Source organism: Oratosquilla oratoria, chromosome 3, assembly GCF_046742065.1.
Source record: "Oratosquilla oratoria isolate Oo_2021 chromosome 3, ASM4674206v1, whole genome shotgun sequence".
NCBI lineage: Eukaryota > Metazoa > Arthropoda > Malacostraca > Stomatopoda > Squillidae > Oratosquilla > Oratosquilla oratoria.
In genome coordinates, this window is record NC_134779.1 from 12,319,683 (window position 1) to 12,342,720 (window position 23,038).

A 23,038-nucleotide genomic window follows, 5' to 3' on the forward strand; every position below is an offset into this window, starting at 1 on the left:
ACTCAGAAATTTACCTTATGAGGAGAAGCTTAGGCACCTTAACTTACACTCTCTGGAAAGACTCAGGGTGCGGGGTGATCTGATAGAGGTGTTCAAGTGGATCAAAGGCTTTGACAAAGGTGATGCAAACAAGGTCACCATATTAAGACAACAGGACAGGACTCGCGGAAATGGATACAAGTTAGGCAAATTTAGATTTAAGAAGGAAATAGGCAAGAACTGGTTAACTAATTGGGTGGTCAATGAATGGAATAGACTTAGTAACCATGTAGTGAGCGCTGAAACTATCGGGTATTTTAAAAAACTGTTAGACAACCTTATGGATGGGGATGACAAGTGTTAATGGCCATGAACCTGCCTAGTTTAGGCCTTATGGTCTCTTCCAGTCTCCTTCATTCTTATGTTCTTTGAGACATCCAGAAAACCAATCATGTTAACGCATTTTCATCAGCATTTGGTAATTTTACGTATTTTGTCATAATTGATTGGCAGTATTGGCAGTACTCCCAAGAAAGGCGTGCTCTCGGACGTAATCTCTTTGACTTTATTGGCCAAACTTGAATCTACATTAATCAAAGTTGTCTGAACTGCTTCTTCCTCACTCAGTTTCTTTCCAAAGAATCTCGTTCTTTTTCCGTCTCATACTGGAAGATCTCTGTGAGTTTGTCCACCCCGGGCTCGTATGTGTGCTTCTACCTAATGGTAGTACTGTATAATAAAAGCAAGCTATCTAAATTTATACGATCCAGTCTGCAACTGTAGTAATACATTTTTAAGTCCGTGTATGGTTCCAGCTTGTCGTATTATCTCCTTTGCTATTACAGGGGTTTACGCATCTACATGGAAAACTGAAATTCTTTCCACCCATCATTCTCCAACTTTCATGCCTTTAATTCATGCATGATTTTGGCTTGTGCTCTACCAACTCCTAGGCTGTTCCAGTTGATCCATCAATAAACCCGTTGTCCCTGGTCTCTCTTGCACAAGGTCCACGGCCTCCAAGAATCCGGCAACATCTTTCGGTCGGGACCCTAATTCATTTAGAGAAGAAATATTGTATGTGCATTACCATTGTGGGGCATAGTAGTACGAAGTGTTCTGTGTCATCTTTGTGGTGGTTACATGTGGGGCAGTTTGAGTCTGTAGCCAGGCCTATTCTGTGTTGGTATGGTCTTAATAGTGGATGGTGTCCAGAGTGCAGTCATGCTACTGTGATTTGCCATGGTCTTAGATCACGTGTTGGACTCGTGATCGACAGCTATTACCCTGTCGGATTAGAGCTCAAAACTCACATTATGCCCGATCTGTGGGTAATGATGTGACCTTACACACGCATACACACAACTCCTTGCCCACGAGGGTTGGAGTGCTGGCTTACAGTGCTGACATTATTTCAGCCCTTGGCACAAATCGAAATCGGATCGCTGGAGTAGCGGTTGCGAATGGTATCACTGCACCGTCGATTCTTATTAGGCGATGAATAGGTTTTCTTTGTGTGATTTATATCTAGGTGTTGTTGTAGTATTGAATATGGTGCTTAATACATCTGTGTAATTCATTTTGTTCTTTTGCAGTTTTGGGAAGTGATCAGCGACGAGCATGGCATTGATCCCGTCGGGCAGTACTGCGGCGAAAATGACATGCAACTCGAACGCATCAATGTCTACTACAATGAAGCAACAGGTCAGTGCTGTCCTCATAATGTATACATACATGTGTATATGCATGTACTGTGTGTGTGTATTTACCTAGTTGTAGTATGCAGGAAAAGAGCAACGCTCATTGGGGTCAGTCTCCTACTCTCCAATTATACCTAGCCAGTTTCAACTTAGCCTATATCCTTGATTTTTGTATTATATTTAGATTTGAATTCATGTATTGTTACAGCTTGGGCTATATCACCTTCTAAGCTATTCCAAGTATTTATGCATCTATATGAAAAACTGTATTTCTTTACATCTTTTAAGCATGTAATCTATCCCTTCTAGTGACCTGAATACTGTAATCATATCACCTTTCTCTTCTATCTTTCAAAGTTGGCAGATCCAATGCTTTTAGTGTGTATATTTACCTAACTGTAGTATGCAGGAAAGGAACAATGCTCATTGGGTCCTGTCTCCTATTCTCTAATTTCCTAGCATACCTAGACTCAAATTCATGTATGGTTCCAACTTTATCTATATCTTTGATTTGCAATTATCATATTTAGATTTAAACTCAAGTATTGCTTGAGCTTGGGCTATATCACCTAATCTATTCCACATATTTATACATCTGTATGGAAAACTATTTCCTCACATCCTTTTGACATGTGGTCTTTCTTAATTTACTTGTGTATTTACCTAGTAGTATCTTATGGGAAGGGGAGTTACGCTCGTGGTGTCCCATCTCTGTGTCTCACCATATCTAATTTGCTCTTAATTTCTTGTATCACAAAGGCGGAGCATGCTGACAGGAGACCTTTTGGTCCATATCTAGGTCGGATGCGAAAAAAAATCATAATGATTATAAATTAATAAATAAAAACTTGTTTTGCACACACTATTGTTTTGTCTAGTATGTTCCATACATCCACAACTCTGTGGGGAAAGCTGTTTTTTTCTTTTCCAGGTCTCTTCTAGAACTGTCCTTTTTAAGTTTCCTTCCACGTCCTCTTGTGTTTCTCTTATTCCAATTTAGTAACTCATCTCTATCAAGGATTTCCTTCTCATAATTCTGTAGATGGTCAACAAGTCGCCTCTTTCTCCTCCTTGTTCCAGAGTCTGTAGATCTAGTTTTGACAATCTTTCTTCATATGATAGTTTTGATAGTGTTGGGGCCATCTTCATAGCTGCTCTTTGGATTCTCTCAATCTTCCTTGTATTCTTTTCAGTACTGGGTGACCATAGTGTTGCTGCATACTCCAATTAGCAAATTATAGGTTTTGCTGACAATTTTGTTTGTTTGTCAGGGGACATATCTTTTGTGATGATCACCCCCAAGATGGTTTCAGATCCCAATTTCTTTACTTATATTGTTCTGATATGCTTTTTTTTTTTTTTCTCTCTCTCCAATTCCATTATGCTACATTTCTTAGTGTTGAAGTCCACTTCCCACTTCTGATGTCCTTTCCAAACCTTGTTCAGATCTTTCTAGTGAGTCTCAGTCCGTTTCAGTACTCACTTTCTTTAACAGTTTTATATCATCTGCAAAGAAGTTAATGTAATATACACCCTTGTCCATGACATTCACATAAATAGCAAACATTATTGGAGCCAATGCTGATCCATGTGGAACTCCACAAGTGTGTGCCATGGTCTTTTGATCAAGTGTTGAACATCTACAGGATCTTGGCTTACGTCGTTTCAACTTACGTTGTTTTCGAAGATACGTCGGTTTTCAAAAATAATATATGGAAAAATAAAATTCAAGTTGTCGTTTTACTTGACATTACATTGGTCAACCAACAATAATGGAATCGCATAAACACCAAAACACATTTCAAGCACATAAATTCATGTTATAATAAATAAAAATATAAGCAGGTAAAATGATATTAAGATTCAGTAACTGCTAAAATACATACCATAAAGTAGTATGGCCTAGTTCACTAGAACATGAAATCAGCTGATTTTCTTATTTATCGAGGCAACGGTAGTTCCAATACTGTATCAACCGTTAGGCGGCGTCTTGAATCCTGCAATTGTTTTGGACTATGATCTGTTTACTGAAGTTTTGTAGATTTTCTCATTAACATTCACTTGTAACTGTAATATTTGCCCCCATGCCTCCTAAGAAAAGTCCTAGTGAAATTGCTAAGCATCATGCCATTTCGCTGGAGGATAAAATGGTGATGATAAAACGTCTACAATGTAAACATCAACACATTGTATGTACTGCATTGGTAAATTAAAAATACTTTGTTTTATTTTTTACTTATTACGAATGATTGTTTATAAGCTTAAGATAGTTTTTATTTATTTGTATTTTGTTTTGTTTTACCATATGTTATTGACAATGCATTCATAAAGTACAGCACCGCAAAATAGCTTTTAGCGATGTAAACATCACCAAATTGTACGCATTGGTAAAGCAAGTACAGGTACTTTTTTTTTTTTTTTTATACTTAATTACAAAATAATGAATACATGTTTTGTTTGGAAACTTAAAATAGGTTTTTATTAATAATATCTTATCGAAAATGCATTCACAAGTAAAACAGTACTGGGGAATGGCTATTAGCAGTTTAGCCTAGGCTATACCAGGCCTACTTAGCCAACATATTATAAGCAAATTCAACTTATGTCGTTTTTCAACTTACGTCGTGTCTCCTGGAACCAATTAACGATGTAAGGTGAGGTGTACCTGTATTTCCCTCCAGGAAGAGAGCTCAGAGCTCCTATGTGACCAATCTATGGGTAATGCTGTAACCTTACACTCACACCCACACACACACACACCCAACTCCCTGCCCACGAGAGTTGGAATAACAACCCACCGTGCAGTGATACTGAAATTATTTCAGCCCTGGGTGGGATTCAAACCCAGACCTCCATAGTGGCAGCCAGGAACTCTGCCAACTGTGCCTCAAGAGAGAGAGAGAGAGAGAGAGAGAGAGAGAGAGAGAGAGAGGGGGGTGTGTGTGTATTTACCTAGTTGTATTTTATGGGAAGGGGAGCTATGCTTGTGGTGTCCTGTCTTCATATCTCGTGTTATCTAGACTGTTTTTAAATTTGTGTACTGTATTGTTTTTGCACACACCACTTTCTCATTGAGCTTGTTCCAAATGTCTATTACTCTGTGGGGAAAACTGTTCTTTTTCAGGTCTCTTCTATATCTGTCTTGATTTTCTTTCCATGTCCTGAGAGTGTTGGTGCCAATTTTGTAATTGCTCTTTGTATTCTTTCAAGTTTTTTTATAAATTTTTTCGTACTTGGTGACCACATCGTTGCAGCATATTCCAATCTTGGTCTTATCAGAGTGATTAGAATTTTCTTCGCCATTTCTTCATCCAGGTATGTGAATGCCACTTTGATTGTTCTTATTAAATTATAAGTTTCTCCAAAAATCTTATTTATATGTTTCTCAGGTGACATATTATTCATAACAATGACTCCCAGGTCCTTCTCATTTTCTACTTTTATTATTCCTTCTTCTCCCAATTTATATGATCCTGATAGTCTGATTTTGCTTTTTCCAAATTCCATTATACTACACTTTTTAGTGTTGAACTCCATCTCCCACTTCCTACTCCACTCCCATACTTTATTTAGATCACTCTGTAGTGAATCACAATCTTCTTCCATGTTCACTTTTTTTAATAGTTTTGCATCATCTGCAAAGAAGCTCATATAACTTTCAATTTCTTCATCCATATCATTAATATATATAGCAAACATTATTGGGGCCAGAACTGTTTCTTGTGGAACACCACTTATCACTTCATCCCAATTAGTGTTTGTCTCTTATCACCACTCTCATTTTTCTTTCATGCAAGAAGTCTTCCATCCACTTCAGCAGTTTGCCCTTTATTCCTCCTGCAGTTTCTACTTTCTTTAGCAACTCCTTATGTAGCACCTTATCAAATGCTTTTTTCAGGTCTAGAAATGTGCAATCAGCCCATCCATCTCTTTCTTGTATTACATCTATTAACCTTGAATGGAAACACATTAAGTTTGTGACGCATTATTGTCCTTCTCTAAATCCAAATTGCCTTGGATTTAGAACATTGTTTTTGTCCAAATGCCTTACCCATCTAATTTTGATCATTCTTTCACAAATTTTAGCTATCGCACTTGTAAGAGAGACCAGTCTATAGTTAGTAGGGTCTTCCTTGTTTCCCCCTTTATATATTGGTACTATATTTGCTCTTTTCCAATCTACTGAAACTTTTCCTTCCTTCAATGAACTGCTTATTAGACTATGTATTTTGTCTGTTAGTTCATTCCTGCATTTTCTCAAAATCCAGTTTGCCATTTCATCTGGTCCATGTGATTTTCTGACATTGAGATTACTCAAGTGATTCATTATTTCATTCCTTGTTACTTCTATCTCTTTCATAGGGTGGACTTTTTCATCCCACTCGATATCTCTAGGTTGTATGTTCTCCCTCATAAACACTGATTTAAAATGCTTGTTCATAATTTCTGCCATTTCTATTTCCTCTGTGTGTTCAATTCCTCCTTGTCGTAGTTTCTCTAATTCTTGTTTGTTTTTCAGTTTGTTGTTTACAAATCTGTAAAATAGTTTTGGTTGATCTTTACATTTTTCTATGACTTTTTTTGTTTTTCTCTTTTCTTCTCTGCACACTTGTATGTATTCATTTCTATAACTAGTATATATTTTCCATTTTTCAGGCCTTTTGTCTTTTTTCATTTTTATCCAAGCTTTATCCCTTTTGTCTTTTAACTCCCTGTTGGTCTTGCAATAAGGCCCAACATAGGAGGGTTCGTTTCAATAATGAATCTGGTAGCGTGGTGAAGGTTTGGGGTTCTTTGTGGAGGTCGAACGAAACACGTGGAGCTTGTGCTTAGCCTTTGGTCTTTCTCTCTTTATTTGTGAGAAGTATGGGTTTATATACAAGGTGCCGGCTAGGTTGCCGACGAGAACATCAGAACATAGGTGCTGGTTTTTCCGGCAAGGGCGGAAAGATAACATCTTAAAATCTAGCTGACTTTGAGAACAAGGTAAAAATACAGGAGGAGAATTAATATACAATGGAACAGAGGAAACCTGCCTAAATATTAAAATATCCTTTCATGGCAATATCTTCCTGGCTGTTCGCATTTGGCACTCGAAGAACAGATGTGCCGTTGGAGTCTCGACGCTAGGCCTGCGAACTTAACCGCAAGACTGACCATAGGCCAACCTTTTCGTGTGAACGCGGCGTCAGTGCCAACTCACTCTAGCTGCACCCCGATGCATTGCTTCGATGCTAGCTAGCATCTGTCGAGGAGATCTAGGAGACTTGTCGTAGATATGCCTTGTAGAGTGTGCAACATCCCTACGTCTTTTGCTGTACCAACACTGTACATATTCTATTTCTTGTTTTTGTCTTTGAACATACTTTTCCACTCCTTTATAAATTTTTGTCAAAATATTCCATTTCTCTTCTGTTGTTTCCTCCTTGTGTATCTTTTCCCAGTCTGCTTTTTGAAAGAATTCTCTTATTTTATATATATATATATATATATATATATATATATATATATATATATATACATATATATATATATAAAAATTCATACATCAATCTTCCCTTTCTCTATTGTTCTTTTTTCATGAATTTTTCCTCATTTAGTTCCAGTTCAACCAATATGTGGTAACTTTTACTTATTGGTGTCTTATATTCAATCTTTTCCACTATTTTGTGTTTTGATGTAATTATTAGGTTCAGTCTCGATGGTTCTTCCTTATTTCTATACCTAGTATTCTCATGTATCCATTTCATCATTACATGTTCTATAATCATATCAAGTAGTACATTTCCCCATAGGTCGTCTCCCCCTTTCACTATCATCTCTTCCCAGCAGATTTCTTTACAATTAAAGTCACCCATTATAACTATTCTTCCTCCATCTTCATTATCTTATTTAGTGTTATCTTGTGTCTTCTAACATATTTTTGTGTTCTTTCGCTTCCCATGAAGCCGTTTTAGGAGGCACATAATTTATTAGAAACTTCCTGCTCTTCCCATCCTTGTCCTCCACCTCCATCATAATCATCTCTATTCTTTCCATATATGACATTTCTCACATTTTTATCCTTCTTAGTCAGGAACATAACTCCACCCCCTTGCTTTACCTCTCTGTTTCTAATCCAATAATTATATGCACCATGTCCTACACTGTTGGGTGGTAGTGGATCTTTCAATTTTGTCTCTACAATTCCCATTATGTCCAGTTCTTTTTCCTTCAGGTAATCATTCAGTTCATTCAAGCCTGTTATTAAGCCATCTATATTTGTGTAAGACACTTAATTTTCTGCTACTTCCATCGTGTTTTCTGTTTCCCTTCTGTTTTTGTCTGCTATGAACCATTTCCTCACTTTCATATTCACTACTCTCCAATAGAATTTCTCTTTTTCTGACTCTGTCCTTTTTGCATTTTTTCCCCCTTAGCTTCTTGTCTTTTTGTTTTCTCATCCTCTCTTTCCTCTTTATTCATTTATCTTTTTATCCATACCTGTTTATATTGATCACTGTCTGCTAGTTTCCCTGTTTTTGCTAAGATATTCTCTGCTGTTGTTTGTGACCTAAATTTAACCTTAATTGGTCTGGTCTTATCTGTATTGTATTTCCCTAGTCTATATATTCTATTTGTTTCCCTGTTTCTGGTTCATCTTCTTGAACTACTTCTAATATCTTATTTACTTTTTCCTTTTCCTCCTTTATTCTTGTAGTCCTATTTGGATTATACTTCTCTTCCATCTGTAATATAATTATACATTTCTTTTTATCTGCCAAGTCTCTTACTATATTATCCTTCTCCCTCATCACTTTAATAACTGTGTCCTTAGTTTGTCCTTTAATCTGCTGTTCCACTATATCTCTAAATTCAATGTTATTGTTCTCTTGTACTTTTTTCCAACCACTTACCTCTTTTGCTATGGACTCTTTATTCTCTTAATTTTTTCTCTTTAATTCCTCATTCTCATCCTTTACTTCTTTTAACTGTCTTTTTAATTCTTCTATTTCTATAATTAGGTATTGATTCTCCATCTTTAGTTCTTCCAGTTTATCAACTCTTTGGGTAACTAGTGTTAATTGGTTAAACCTAACCTCCCATGCTTCATTCATTTTTTTTTTTTTTAGTTTCTCCTCTAGATTTACTAGCTGGGGGAGGTTTTCACCCCCCTCCTTTAATCCATAAAAGCAGTTATCTTCTCTTTCCATTGATCTGCTATTATCTATATTTCTACTTTTGACACTTCTGCTTCCTTGTTCTTCCTTGTCTGTGTGTTCTGCACCCCTCTTGTTTACACCCCTTCTAACATCTGGGGCCTGTTCGTCCCCTTCCTCATTTCCTTCCATTTTCTCCAGTAATCCCTCTCCTTTTTCTTCACCTTCCCACTACACCACGAGCTCTCCCCTTCCCTATTAATACAACAAAATGTACTCCCTCATTGTAGAGATCAATGAAACTTGAAGTTTTCCTGGAGTTCCAAACTACGTTGTCACTTCGACCAATGTGTGTGTGTATTTACCTAGTCGTATTTTACAGGAAGGGGAGCTATGCTCATGGTGTCCCGTCTTCATATCTTGTTTTATCTAGACTGTTTTTAAATTCGTGTATTGTTTTTGCACACACCACTTTCTCATCTAACTTGTTCCAAACATCTATTACCCTGTGGGGAAAGCTGTTCTTTTTCAGGTCTCTTCTATAACTGTCTTTCTTGATTTTCTTTCCATGTCCTCTTGTATCTCTACTATCCCATTTTATTAGATCCTCTCTATCAATAGTTTCCTGTGTGTGTGTGTATTTACCTAGTTGTATCTTACAGGAAGGGGAGCCATGTCCGTGGTGTCCTGTCCTTGTATATCACAGTGTGTGTATTTACCTAGTTGTATTACATGGGAAGGGAACTATGCTCATAGTGACCTGTCTTTGTATCTTTCAGCATCAAGTTTTTCTTACATATACCAAATGCTTTTTCCCCCTTATAATGGAGGTAGCCAAAAAAAAAACAAAGGCATAAAACCATTCCCACTCATTCCATCCCTAATACACTCAACTCCCCTCCATCCTCTACCCTCCCTCTTATCTTGGCACCTCCTGGATGATGGGTCATCCCTGCATCTTGTCCACTGCCCTGGGTCAGAAGCAGTGTCGCAAAACACAGCACATCCACAGCAAGGCCTCTTCATTGAATCAGTGACCCCCCTCTCCATCCCCTCATGCAGAAAAGGAGAAGACGGGGAGAAATTCCTTCGGGCTGCCTCAAATGTTTCTCATACATACTACCTCACCCCCCCCCATCCCCCACCCATTCACCTCATGCTTCACATCCATATACAACCATTCTTCATTCACCCCTGTCTTCTCTCCTCTCCTGCCCTTCCTCAACATACATTCCTCTCTTCCCAAAAGCCCCTTTTACCCCACCCATCCATATCATCCTAGGTCGCCCCCTCATGTTCACTCCTTCCACATCTACCTTCCATACCTCTTTTACTAGTCTTTCTTCACTCATTCTTTCCATGTGTCCAAACCATCCCAATACTCTTTCATCAACCCTATCTCCCAACTCCCTTTCCAACCCTGTTCTCTTCACCTCTTCATTTCTCACTCTATCCAGCCTAGTAACCCCTATCATACTTCTCAGACACCTCATCTCACATACATTCAAACTCCTTCTCTCTTCCTCTCTTATGTTCCATGTTTCCGCCCCATACAGTGCTGTTGGCACAATCACTCCTTCATACAATCTCCTCTTAACATCTATTCCCAAATGTCTAGTTCTCATTACTCTTTTTAATCCACCAAGGCATTTACTCGCTTCTCTCAATCTACATTCTACCTCCACCTCCACTCCCTTTCCTGCCACATTTGTACCCAAGTATTTAAAAATATCCACTTCCTCCAGTCTCTCTTCCTTAATACTCACTTCCAGTCTACTGCCACTTTCACCCCTTGTACATCTCATCACCCACATTTATCTTCAACTTCCTTCTTTTACACACTCTCCCAAACTCTGTCCCTAACTTCCTCAGTCCCTCCTCTGATCCTGCTACAAGCGCAGTGTCATCCACTAACAACAGCTGACTCACCTCCCACTTTTCTCCATTTTCTATAACCATCTCCAATCCCTGACCCACCACCCTTGCATTTACCTCTCGCACCACCCCATCCATGTATAAATTGAACACCCAGGGCGACATAAAACATCCCTGACGAAGTCCTACCTTTACTTGGAACCACTCTCTCCATTTCTAATCCTGACACACGCTCTACTGCCATCGTAAAAACTCTTGACTGCTCTTAAAAACTTTCCTCCTATCCTGTATATCTGCAAAATCTCCCAGAGTGCCTTCCTGTCTACCCTGTCATAAGCCTTTTCCAGATCCATAAAAGCCCAAAAAACATCCTTACTTTTTCTATTGCTTTCTCACATATTATCTCACCACAAAAATCTGATCTACACAACCTCTACCTGTCGTAAATCCACAATGTTCCTCTCCAATTACTCCCTCTGTTACTCTTCTAATCCTCTCGATCAAGATCTTCCCATAAGCCTTCCCAACTGCACTTAACAAGCTAATCCCTCTGAAACTACTACACTCACACTTGTCCCCTTTTCCCTTGTAAAGTGGAACTATACAGGCACTCCTCCAGCCCTCCAGCACTCTACCCTCTCTCAAACAATCATTAAATAACCTCACCAGCCAGTCCACCATCACTGTACCTCCTTTTTTCAGACATTCTGGATGGCATCCATCCAACCCAGGTGCCTTACATGCTCTCATCATCTTAACAACTGCCTTCACTTCATCCTTCCTTATTTCTCCTCCATTTTCCTCACTCATCACAGTCATTTTCTTAGCATTTCCCACTGCAACTACCTTTCCCTCCCTATCCTTCACATTTAGCAACTCCCTAAAATACCCTGCCCATCTTCCTCTTACTACCTTATCTTCCTTTATCATCTCTCCATCTCCATCTTTTACCTTTTCTTCTCTACTTGATTCGCCTTCTCTTCCTCTCTTAATTTCTTTCCAAAACATCTTTTTATTACTTTCAAAATTTTCTGTCATACTCTTACCCCATTTCACATCTGCTCTCCTCTTTGCCTCCTTGTGCTTTCCCTCTCTTCTCTTTTCTTTGTACCCCTCATATGACTCCCTCGTCCTATTTTGTAACCAATCTGTGAAAGCTCGACTCTTCTCTTCTACAACCTTCTTTGTTTCCTCATCCCACCACTTGCTACCCTTCCTTCTATTACCTCCCATCCTTCTTGTTTCATACACCATCTTTGCACACCTTGTGACTCCCTTCTTGAACCATCCCCATTCCTCCTCCACTCCTAGTTCTACTCTGTCCTTCACTTCCTCCCACTCCTCTCTCAGCTTCTTCTTGTACTCCTTCTCCTTTTCTTTCTCATTTAAGCAGTTCACTCTAAGCACCTTCCTACCTTTTGTCCTTTTCTTCTTTCTCCATCTGTCCTCCACTCTCAACTTACCTTCCACCAAAAAATGATCTGATATCCCCCCACTCTCTCCCCTTAGAACATGTACATCCTTAACTCTTCCTATTATACTCCTATCTACCACAACATAGTCCATTAACGTTCTATCTACCACCCTACCATCCACCACCCTCTCCCATGTGTACTTATGCTTGACTTTCTTCCAAAACACTGTATTTGCTATCATGAACTCTGGGCATGCCACCATCAACTCTCCACTACGATTCTTTCCTGGAACTCCACATTTCCCAACCACTCTGTCTATTGGTTCATTTCTTACCCAAGCATTAAAGTCTCCGTCTATTGGTTCATTTCCTACCCTAGTATTAAGGTCTCCCAATACTACTACATTGACGTTCCTCCCTAATCCTTCTATGCACTCATTTAAATCTATCTAAAAAGTCTCCCTTTCTTCTACACTCTTCTCACTACCAGGCCCATATGCACTTACAAAAACCCTTATCTCCTTTCCCAGTTTCACTTTCATCCACATTAACCTTAAAGAAACCTCCCTCCACTCCACTATATGTTTACCGCCAACCAGGGCTGCGGAGTCGGATGGTATAAGGTCCGACTCTGACTCCTTTGATTCCTCCGACTCCGACTCCCGACTCCTTAACTCCTTGACCCCTATGTGGAAATCTATTCTGCAGATCCATTTACCAGCCTCCCACACCTATTCAGCAAGCATTTTATAAATATTTTTCATGTATATTATTTTTTACGTGAAACATTCACTTGTATGATAAATATACTCACATATACACTCAACCAGCTTTATATATGTATATGCACACAAGCACGTATATTCGTATAAACATATATATATTAAATATATAATGGTATTATTTATGCTCATGATCATCTACCAGCTTATGAGCACTTTCAAATCTGTCATGGTAGAGTTGCCACTTCAAGCTAGATATTTTCTTTTTCCTTTGTGCCCTTCCCCTCCCCCCCAAAAAAAAAAAATCATCTGTTATTTCATTTGTCCAATCTCATAAACCTTCTATCACAATATTAGGAAAAAATGTGACAAATCATGATGAGGAAAGGTTAATGGAGGATGCCCTACCTAGTACTTACTGCAGAATTAATTTCACCATGTTATCATAAAAACCAGGAATCAGTTCAGGAAAGAGAGAGACAACCTTCCCCTGTGCACACTGTTCATATCTGCTGTTGTTCCTCCCCTTTTCAGTCATCTTCAAATGCTGTGACATATGCTCTAATGTCACTCCTATCTGGCCTCTGAGACTGGTCAAAGTTTATCTCAGGGCACTTCCGTTGACTTTTACATACATGATATACAGTAGTGCATACGTGGTGGATATATACTATTGTCTACACTGTCATGTACGTGTGTACATGATGGAGTTCTAGATGTTAACATAATTTGAATTAATTAGACTGTCAATAAAGGTAAAGTAGCCAGTTTAAATTGTTTAAAGATAAAAATCATCTCTGTCACTTGACAGTTGACAAATTATTCAGGAATTTGAATTAGTAATTATATTTATTGAGTATTTATTATAAATAGAAATACATTCCACTGGCTATAACTCCCATAGTATAGAATGAATGAAATATTAATACAAACTACATTCTGGAAACTTCTATAAATGGTACATATCCTGTAACTAGCTATAAAACTAATCTATACTGGATGGTTATTAAATTTTCTCAACACAAAACATATCAATTTTTTTTTTTTTTTTTTAATCTTGGGATAATGAGACCTGCTTTCTATTTGCACAATAGCAACAAATTATTTCACAGTGCACATCTATAGACAGTATTTTACAGCTATTGTTGGCTTGCAAGTTACTGTAATGGTAAAAATTCAGACAAAGCTTTCAAGAATATAACAAAATATATGTACTGTACCTTGAATACACCTGTATTATTACATTAATAACTAGGTTAAAGATTCAACTATAAAAATTTCTTATAATAAAATATTTTATATGTTCCTTGAATCTACCAGTATTATTACGTTAATAACGAGGTTAAAGCTAACATCTATACAGATTTCTTATTTGTGAACATTAAAAAAATAGGCTTTATTCATAATTATAGAACTTATAGACTACTCAATTGAAATTTGCAAATTAAAAAAAATAGTATTTTGTACTTTATATAAGTAGGGTAAACTGATATCTTAATGTGATGAAATGGTTGGTTAGATTAGCCTATGAGAAATATAGGTTAGAGTCCTAGACTACCCTATGAATAGAGGCAGCCTATAGTCAAGAAAAAACAGATTCGACCCTACAATTTGTGGTAAAAAGAAAGGTAAATGTGGATTATAAGGTTATTTTGGGATTATCTTTTTTTTTTTTTTTTTTTTTTTTTTCAATGAAAAACGAAATAAAAAGATTAAAAAAAAATAGAAACAAAATGAAAATAAAAGAATATTTTTTTCATTAATTCATTGGTTTTATTTTTTTATTTTCTTTATTTTTATCTATTTATTATTTCTTAAAGAACCCGATAAACAACATGTACCAAAAGAAATAGGTTTTATCTGTATATATATATATATATATATATATATATATATATATACTGTATATACACTCTCTTCATCAAAGTTTTAAAAATAATACAAACTGCTAATGATTCACTAGGTTAGCCTATCTCATAATCAGCATTTATCATACAACAGGTAGGTCTTTACAATTGGCCTAGGCTACATCACTGAGAAAAGTAGGAAACTTTGGCAAAGTAATCTAAATTGTTCTTGCATCCAATGCTTATTGTTTACCAATTCCTACAAAAAGAAACATAGCCAAATCATGCAAACTGTATATCTTGTAGGTAATATTTAAGGTCCGGTAGTCACTCATTAGGCTACTATCAATAGTAGGGTTTTACAGACTATTCCGTATACCAGTATATCAATATTTGTCTTTACCAAGGTCACATTACACAATGTACAAAATTTGGCCTAAATATTTTCTTTTTACTATTATTAAGAGATTAAAAGAGGAAGGGAAGTTGATTCAAGTAGGGAAGAAAAGGTAAAAGGCAAAGATGAAAAGATGATAATGGAAGAGGAATATTTTAGGGAACTGTTGAATGTAGAGGAAGATAGGGAGGGAATGGTGATAGCAGTGGAAGGCGCAAAGAAAATGACAGTGATGGGTGAGGAAAATGAGGGAAAAATAAGAAAAGATGAGGTGGAAGTAGCGATTAAAATGATGAGAGCAGGTAAGGCACCTGGGTTAGATGGGTGTCATGCGGAGTGTCTGAAGAAGGGAGGTAAAGTAATAGTAGACTGGTTAGTGAGGTTATTTAATGTGTGTCTAAGGGAGGGTAGAGTACCAGAGGACTGGAGGAGTGCATGTATAGTTCCGCTTTTCAAAGGAAAAGGGAACAAGTGTGAATGTAGTAGTTTCAGAGGGATCAGTTTGTTGAGTGTAGTTGGGAAGGCGTATGGGAGGGTTATAACTGAGAGAATTAGGAGAGGACCAGAGGAAGTAATTGGTGAGGAGCAGTGTGGGTTTAGGAGAGGTAGGGGCTGTGTGGATCAGATTTTTGTGATAAGACAGATTTGTGAGAAAGCTTTAGGATATGGTAAGGATGTCTTTTGGGCCTTTATGGATTTGTAAAAGGCTTATGATAGGGTAAACAGGTATTGGGGGAAAGCTGTTAAGAGCAGTCAAGAGTTTTTATGAGAGTAGTAGAGCCTGTTAGAATCAGAAATGGAGAGAGTGAATGGTTTGAGGTAAAGGAGGGACTACGTCAGGGATGTGTCATGTCGCCATGGCTGTTCAATGTGTATATGGATGGGGTGGTACGGGAGGTAAATGCAAGAGAAATGGGCAGGGGACTGGAGTTGGTTGCGGAAAATGGAGAAAAGTGTGAGGTAAGTCAGTTGTTGTTTGCCGATGACACTCTACTTGTGGCAGGGTCAGAGGAGGCATTAGGAGAGTTAGTGACTGAGTTTGGGAGGGTGTGTGATAGGAGAAAGTTGAAGGTGAATGTGGGTAAAAGTAAAGTGATGAGGTGTACAAGAGGAGAGGATGGTGGAGAGTTGGAAGTAAGTCTTAAAGGGGAGAGGTTGGAGGAAGTGGATAGTTTTAGGTACTTGGGGTCATATGTGGCTGCAAAGGGAGGAGTAGAGGTAGAGGTAAGCTGTAGATTGAGAGAAGCAAACGCCTTGGGGGATTTAAAAAAGTAATGAGAAATAGACATTTGGGAATTAATGCAAAGAGGAGATTGTATGAAGGGGTGATTGTGCCGACAGTGCTGTGTGGGGCAGAGACATGGAATTTGAAAGAGGCAGAGAGGAAAAGTTTAAATGTGTTTGAGATAAAATGTCTGAGAAGTATGGTGAGGGTTACAAGGCTGGATAAAGTGAGAAACGAGGAAGTGAGAAGGAGAGCTGGGGTGGAAAAGGAGTTGGCTGAGAAGGCTGATGAAAGACTATTAGAATGGTTTGGACACATGGAAAGAATGGATGAAGGAAGACTGGTGAAAGGGGTATGGAAGGCAGAGATGGAGGGAGTGAATTTGAGAGGACGACCGAGGATGAGATGGATGGATGGGGTGACAGGGGCGTTGAGCAAGAGGGGAATGCCTGTGGAGCAGGGAAGGGAGGTGGCAGAAGATAAAGATGAGTGGAGAAGGGCTGTGTATAGATGATACTGTGATGAAAAGAAAGGGAAGGGATGGGAGGATGGGGGGGTTTGGGGAGTGGGAAAGTGTGAATGATACTTTGACGCAGCCCGAAGGGACTTCTCCCCGTCCTCCGTTTTCTATGTGAGGGGACGGAGAGAGAGGGGTCGCCAATTAAGTGAAGCGGCCTTGCTGTGGATGTTCTGTGTCCTGGACCCAGGGTGGTGGGCGGGATGCAGGGATGACCCGTCGTCCATGAGGAGCTAAGATGTGAGGGTGGAAGGGATGATGGGTGGGAGTGGGTTTATGCCTTTTGACTTGGCTACCTCCCTGATAAGGGGGAAAAAGCCTTTTGTATATAGATAGATAGAATTATGGTTATGGGTTAAAGTATAAATATCTGGTACACTTAGGCCTAATTTGCAATTGTCTTTATACCATAATCAGTTTTGAATTAGATTAAAATGGCTCGTGATTTTCTTTACTCTGATTTCTACTTTTCATTGCTTCACTTGTAGGCCTATTGTATTCACTAGTAACCATGATCAGTAGCCTGTTTCTATTTCGTATATTTCAAACCACTAAATTTCTTAGATAAATGTATGATTTTCATATTCTGAAGTAGCTTTATCATAATCTAGCATATTTCTATTAAAGGAAAATGTGATAAAACTACCGAAAATGAAGGAAAAGAAAATTCACTGGGAGTCACTGCTTCAGGCAGAATCTACAGCTGTTTGTTTACATTAGTTAGTACTAATAGCACATAATGCCGTCACATGGTGGCAGCACGAATTGATGTTTATTTATGTTGAAGTAAAAGCATTGCAGTATAGTACAAAATATTATATATATATATATACACACATATATATATATATATATACATATATATATATATATATATATATATATATATATATATATACAGTATATACTGTATATAGTTTCACTCTCCTTACAGGAAACAACTACAAATACATGACCACAAACACTTTTACCCAGACTGACAACGATAGCTTGTCAGTATTGTGTATTTTTCTTTTTTTTTTATTATTGATGGATTGTTTTTTGTTTCCATCTGGAGAGACCACTTAGTGCATATACACTGCACACACTCACTATTGCCTCCAAAAATAAAAGCAAAACCATACAAAAACTGCTAAATTGTGCAACTGGTAAAACCAAACAGGGAAACCATGTTAAAAAAATAATTCTATTGGACTTAAGGAGTCGGAGTCGGATAAAAAATTCCGACTCCGACTCCGACTCCGACTCCTAGTACTCTTAGAAATTCGACTCCGACTACGACTCCAGCTAAAACCTCCGACTCCCTCCGACTCCGACTCCGCAGCCCTGCCGCCAACACCTTCGTCGTTTGTGCCCCAAAGATGAAAATTGTGGGATATACAACAAAAGAAGGAAACCTGGTTTGTATTGAATAGGAGGGGAGAAATCATGGGTGTCCAAAATGAAATCTTAGCAGTGCTAGTTAAATGGAATGAGATGTAATTAGAAAAAAAAAAAAAAAAGGAACATAACGAAAAGTCTGACTCGAATGACGACTTGACAGCAGAGTCAGCCACGCCGAAATACGATATAAATAAGCATTGTGAAACCCCAGAGATGAAATGAGCAAAAATAGAAAATGGTGGGAGAATGAAATCATGGACTTAAGGAAGGAAGTTGATGAACTAATGGATTGCTTAGTGCAAGCTAACATTGAAATTTCCAACCTAAGGAAAACTAACTTGGAACTAAGAAACGAAATTAAGGAAATGAAAAATGATATAAGAGAAAATGAAGAGTGAAAATGAAAAGAAGAAAATTAATGGTACTACCAATAGCGACAACTTAAAAAAAATAGGTAAATAACCAAATACAAGAAATGACTGAAAAAATTGAAGAAAACTTAAGTGAGGAAAATATCCAAAAGATTAAGAAATGGAAGGAAAACAGAAAATAAAGAAATTGCCTTCAAAGAAATAGTCCAACAACAAATGCAGGAAAATGCGAAAGACATAATTATCCAAATAATTAATGAAAAGGCAAATTGGGTTCATAGATGCAATGGATGGTAAAAAATGTATAGTCATAGTGGTATATGGACTAAAAGGAACCAGACCATGTTTTCCTTTAAGTCCATATACCACTATGACTATACATTTTTTACTATCCATTGGCGAGGCTACATGAGAGAAAAAGAAGAAAAAGAAACAGCAATAGCAATCCTGAAAGAAATTCAGGATGGAGTCCAGGAAGTAGAGAAGGACATCTACGATGTGTATAGAATTGGTCATTATTCTGAGGAAAGAAATCGACCCCTAAAGATAAAACTAAGATCACAAATGGTAGTAGAAGACATGTTTGAAAAAGTAGGTAATTTGGCAAGGAGTGAAAAGTACAATAACATGGATAAAAAGAGAAATGAGTATTGAGGAATTAGAAAAAGAGAAGACACTAAGAGAGGAAGCAAAAAAAAAAAAAAAAAAAAAAAAAACCCTGAAGAGAACGGAGACCGAAAGCAAGGAATTCTATTGGAGAGTAATCGACATGAGAATGAGAAAATGGTATATCAAAAAGGGCGAACCAATGACAGAAAAAAAGATGGAGAAAGGAAAAAATTAAAAGTGGCCTATATTAATATCGACAGATTAACTTCAGGACTGAATGAACTTAATGATTACCTGTTAGAAGAAAAACCAGGCATAATGGGAATGGTGGAGACTAAACTAAGGGGTGCAATACCACCCATCATTGTTGGACAATGACTCTACAATGAAGGTGTGAATAGGCACATACCAAGACAGAAGCTAGAGAGAGTGTACATTAAGTGCTGGTTCAACAGAAGATGCAGTGAGGCAAAAGATAGAAGGGACAAAGTTTGGAAAAGATGGAGAAAAGATAAAAAAAAAAAGATAAAAAAATGGAAAATGGCAAGTATATATAAACTATAGAAATGAGTATGTAAAAGTACAAAGAGAGGAAAAAAGGAACTATGAAAAAGACATTATAGATAAATGCAAAGAATAATTCAAGCTATTCTATCGATATGTGAACGGTAAACTTAAAAATAGACTGGAAATGGTGAAACTACACCAAGGAAATATAGAATATACAAAAGATTTAGAAATTGCCAAAGTCATGAATAATCACTTCAAGTCTGTTTTCACTAGAGAGAAGGCACAAGATTGGGAAGAAGGAAATAAAGTGTGATCTCCTCCTATGAACGAGATAATGATAACACAAAAAGAAATAATGGAACATCTATCAAACCTTGATGTCAGGAAATTGCATGGCCTGGACGGAATTGCAAATTGGATTCTAAAATAATGCAAAGAAGAACTAATGGACAAAATACATAACATAATAAGTTGCCCACAAGAAGGAAAAATACCAAAAGACTGAAAAAATGCTGATATTGTACCAATATATAAAAGAGGAAACAAGGAAGAACCAACTAACTATAGACCAGTCTCACTAACAAGCACTATAGCCAAAATTTGTGAGAAAATCATCAAGAATAGATGGGTAAAACACCTGGAAGACAACAATATAATAAACCCAAGACAATTTGGGTTCAAACAAGGAAGATCATGTACCACAAACTTAATATGTTTTTACTCAAGACTAATAGATTTAGTGCAAGAAAGGAATGGATGGGCTGATTGTGCCTTCCTGGACTTACAAAAAGCTTTTGACAAAGTACCACACAAAAAATTATTAAAAAAAACTAGAACATATAGGAGGGATTCAAGGGAACCTACTAAAAATGGATGGAGGACTTACTGATTGGTAGAAAGATGAGAGTAGTGCTCAGAGAAAAATATTCAGGTTGGAAAGAGGTGATCAGTGGAGTTTTGGAAGGATCTGTAATGGGTCCAATAATGTTTGCTATTTATGTGAATGACATGGATGGTGATGTGCAAGGTTATATGAGCTTTGCAGACAACGCTAAATTGTTAAGGAAAGTAAAAACTGAAACAGATTGCGAATCACTACAGGAAGACCTAAATAAGGTATGGAACTGGAGTCAAAAATGGGAAGTGGACTTCAACATTAAGAAGTGTAGCATAATGGAGTTTGGAAAAAGTAAAAATAGAATATCAGGACAGTATAAAATTGGAACTAAGAAGGTAAAGAAAGTGGGATCTGGAAAAGATTTGGGTGTAATTATCTCAAACGACATGTCCTGTGATAAACAGATAAACAAAATTGTCGGAGAATCCTACAACTTGCTAAGATCAATAAAAGTGGCATTTACATATTTGGATGAAGAAATGATTAAAAGAATATTGGTCACACTGATAAGGCCTAGACTAGATTGGTAGAAAGATGAGAGTAGTGCTCAGAGAAAAATATTCAGGTTGGAAAGAGGTGATCAGTGGAGTACCGCAAGGATTTGTATTGGCTCCAATAATGTTTGCCATTTATGTGAATGACATGGATGATGTTGTGAAATGTTACATGAGCTTCTTTGCAGATGATGCCAAAATGTTAAGGAAGGTAAAAACTGAAAAGGATTGTGAATCACTGCAGGAAGACTTGAATAAGGTAAGGAACTGGAGTCAGAAATGGGAAGTGGAGTTCAATATTAAAAAGTGTAGCATAATGGAGTTTGGAAAAAGTAAAAACAGAATATCAGTACAATATAAAGTTGGAACCATGGAGGTAAAGAAGGAGAGATCCGAAAAAGATTTGGGTGTACCATAATTATCTCAAACGACTTGTCCTATGATAAACAGATAAACAAAATTATTGGAGAATCCTACAACTTGCTAAGATCAATAAAAGTGGCATTTACATATTTGGATGAAGAAATGATTAAAAAAATATTGGTCACACTGATAAGGGCTAGACTAGAATATGTGGTGACATTGGTCACCCAGTACCAAAAAGAATATAAAGAAACTAGGAAGAATCCAGAGAGCAGCCACAAAAATGGCCCCTGCACTTTCAAACTTGTAATATGAAGAGAGACTGGCTAAATTGGAGCTACCAACTCTGGAGCAAAGAAGAGAGGCAACCTACTGACCATATACAGAATTATGAAGGGCACAGAAATACTTGATAGAGATGACTTATTAAACTGGGACAAGAGAAACACAAGAGGATATGTGAAGAAAAAAAAAAAAACATAGTTATAGAAGAGATCTAAAGAAAAACAGTTTTCCACATAGTGGTGGACGCTTGGAACAAACTGGACAAAAAAAAATAGCATGCACAAAAACCATTCATGAATGGTTTCTAGCAAACTAGACACTGCAGGATACAAAGGCGGGACACCATGAGCGTAGCTCTCATCCTGTAAAATACAACCAGGTAAATACCTATCTCTTCACTTACTAGTATAGCCACATTTTCTCTCCATCGCCCTCTCTTCACTCCTGAGAACTTCTCAACTACACTCCCAAACTCACACTCGCCCCTCCCTCTCAACTTAGTTTTACTCAAATCCAACACATCCATCTTTCTTTTCACAAACATACTACCTATCTCTTCCCTTTTACTCTCATCTGTACCACATCCACACACATTAAAAGACCCAAACCTTAGGATACTAGTTGGAAAACTCCTAGACCCTCTTATGCCTTTACTTCCATTCCTTTCATAATTCTGTAAATAGTAGATCTCCTCTTTCTCTTCTTTGTTCCAGGGTTGGTGGTTTCAATTTGGACAATCTTTGTTTGTATGTCAATTTGGAGAGTGTTGGTGCCATCTTTGTCATTATTCTTTGTATTCTTTCTAATTTCTTTATATTCTTTTTAGTATTGGGTGTCCATAGTGTTGCAGCATACTCCAATCTTGGTCTTATCAGTGTAACTAATATTTTCTTTACCATTTCCTCATCCAAATAGTCAAAAGCCACTTTCATTGACCTTAGTGTATGTGTGTGTGTTTATCTAATTATAGTATACAGGAAAGGAGTAATGCTTGTTGGGTCCCATCTCCTATTCTCTGTTTTTTATCATACCTAGATTCAAATTCATGTACAGTTCCAACTTAATCTATATCCTTGATTTCCAATTATCATGTTTAGATTTGAACTCGTGTATTGTTTGAGCTTGGGATATATCATTTCCTAAGCTATTCCAAGTATTTATGCATCTATATGGAAAACTGTATTTCATCACATCCTTTAGACGTGTGCATAAAAAAATGAAGCAGATTTTCTTTGGTACAAGTTTATTAGTGTTAAAAAAATGACAGGATTCTGGTAGTTGTTTATGTGGATCTTGCTCCATGTTTCCCA

The 23,038-nt window shown here is 37.4% G+C and overlaps 1 protein-coding gene across 1 annotated transcript in view; it reads left to right on the forward strand.

The window, feature by feature from the left end:
* LOC143020363 (tubulin beta-4B chain-like) overlaps positions 1–23,038 on the forward strand; it is a 98,341-nt gene that overhangs the window by 51,495 nt on the left and 23,808 nt on the right. Inside the window, exon 2 of the mRNA XM_076176737.1 lies at positions 1,575–1,683. Coding sequence (XP_076032852.1) covers positions 1,575–1,683 — 109 coding nt within the window. The remainder of the gene's footprint in view (positions 1–1,574; positions 1,684–23,038) is intronic.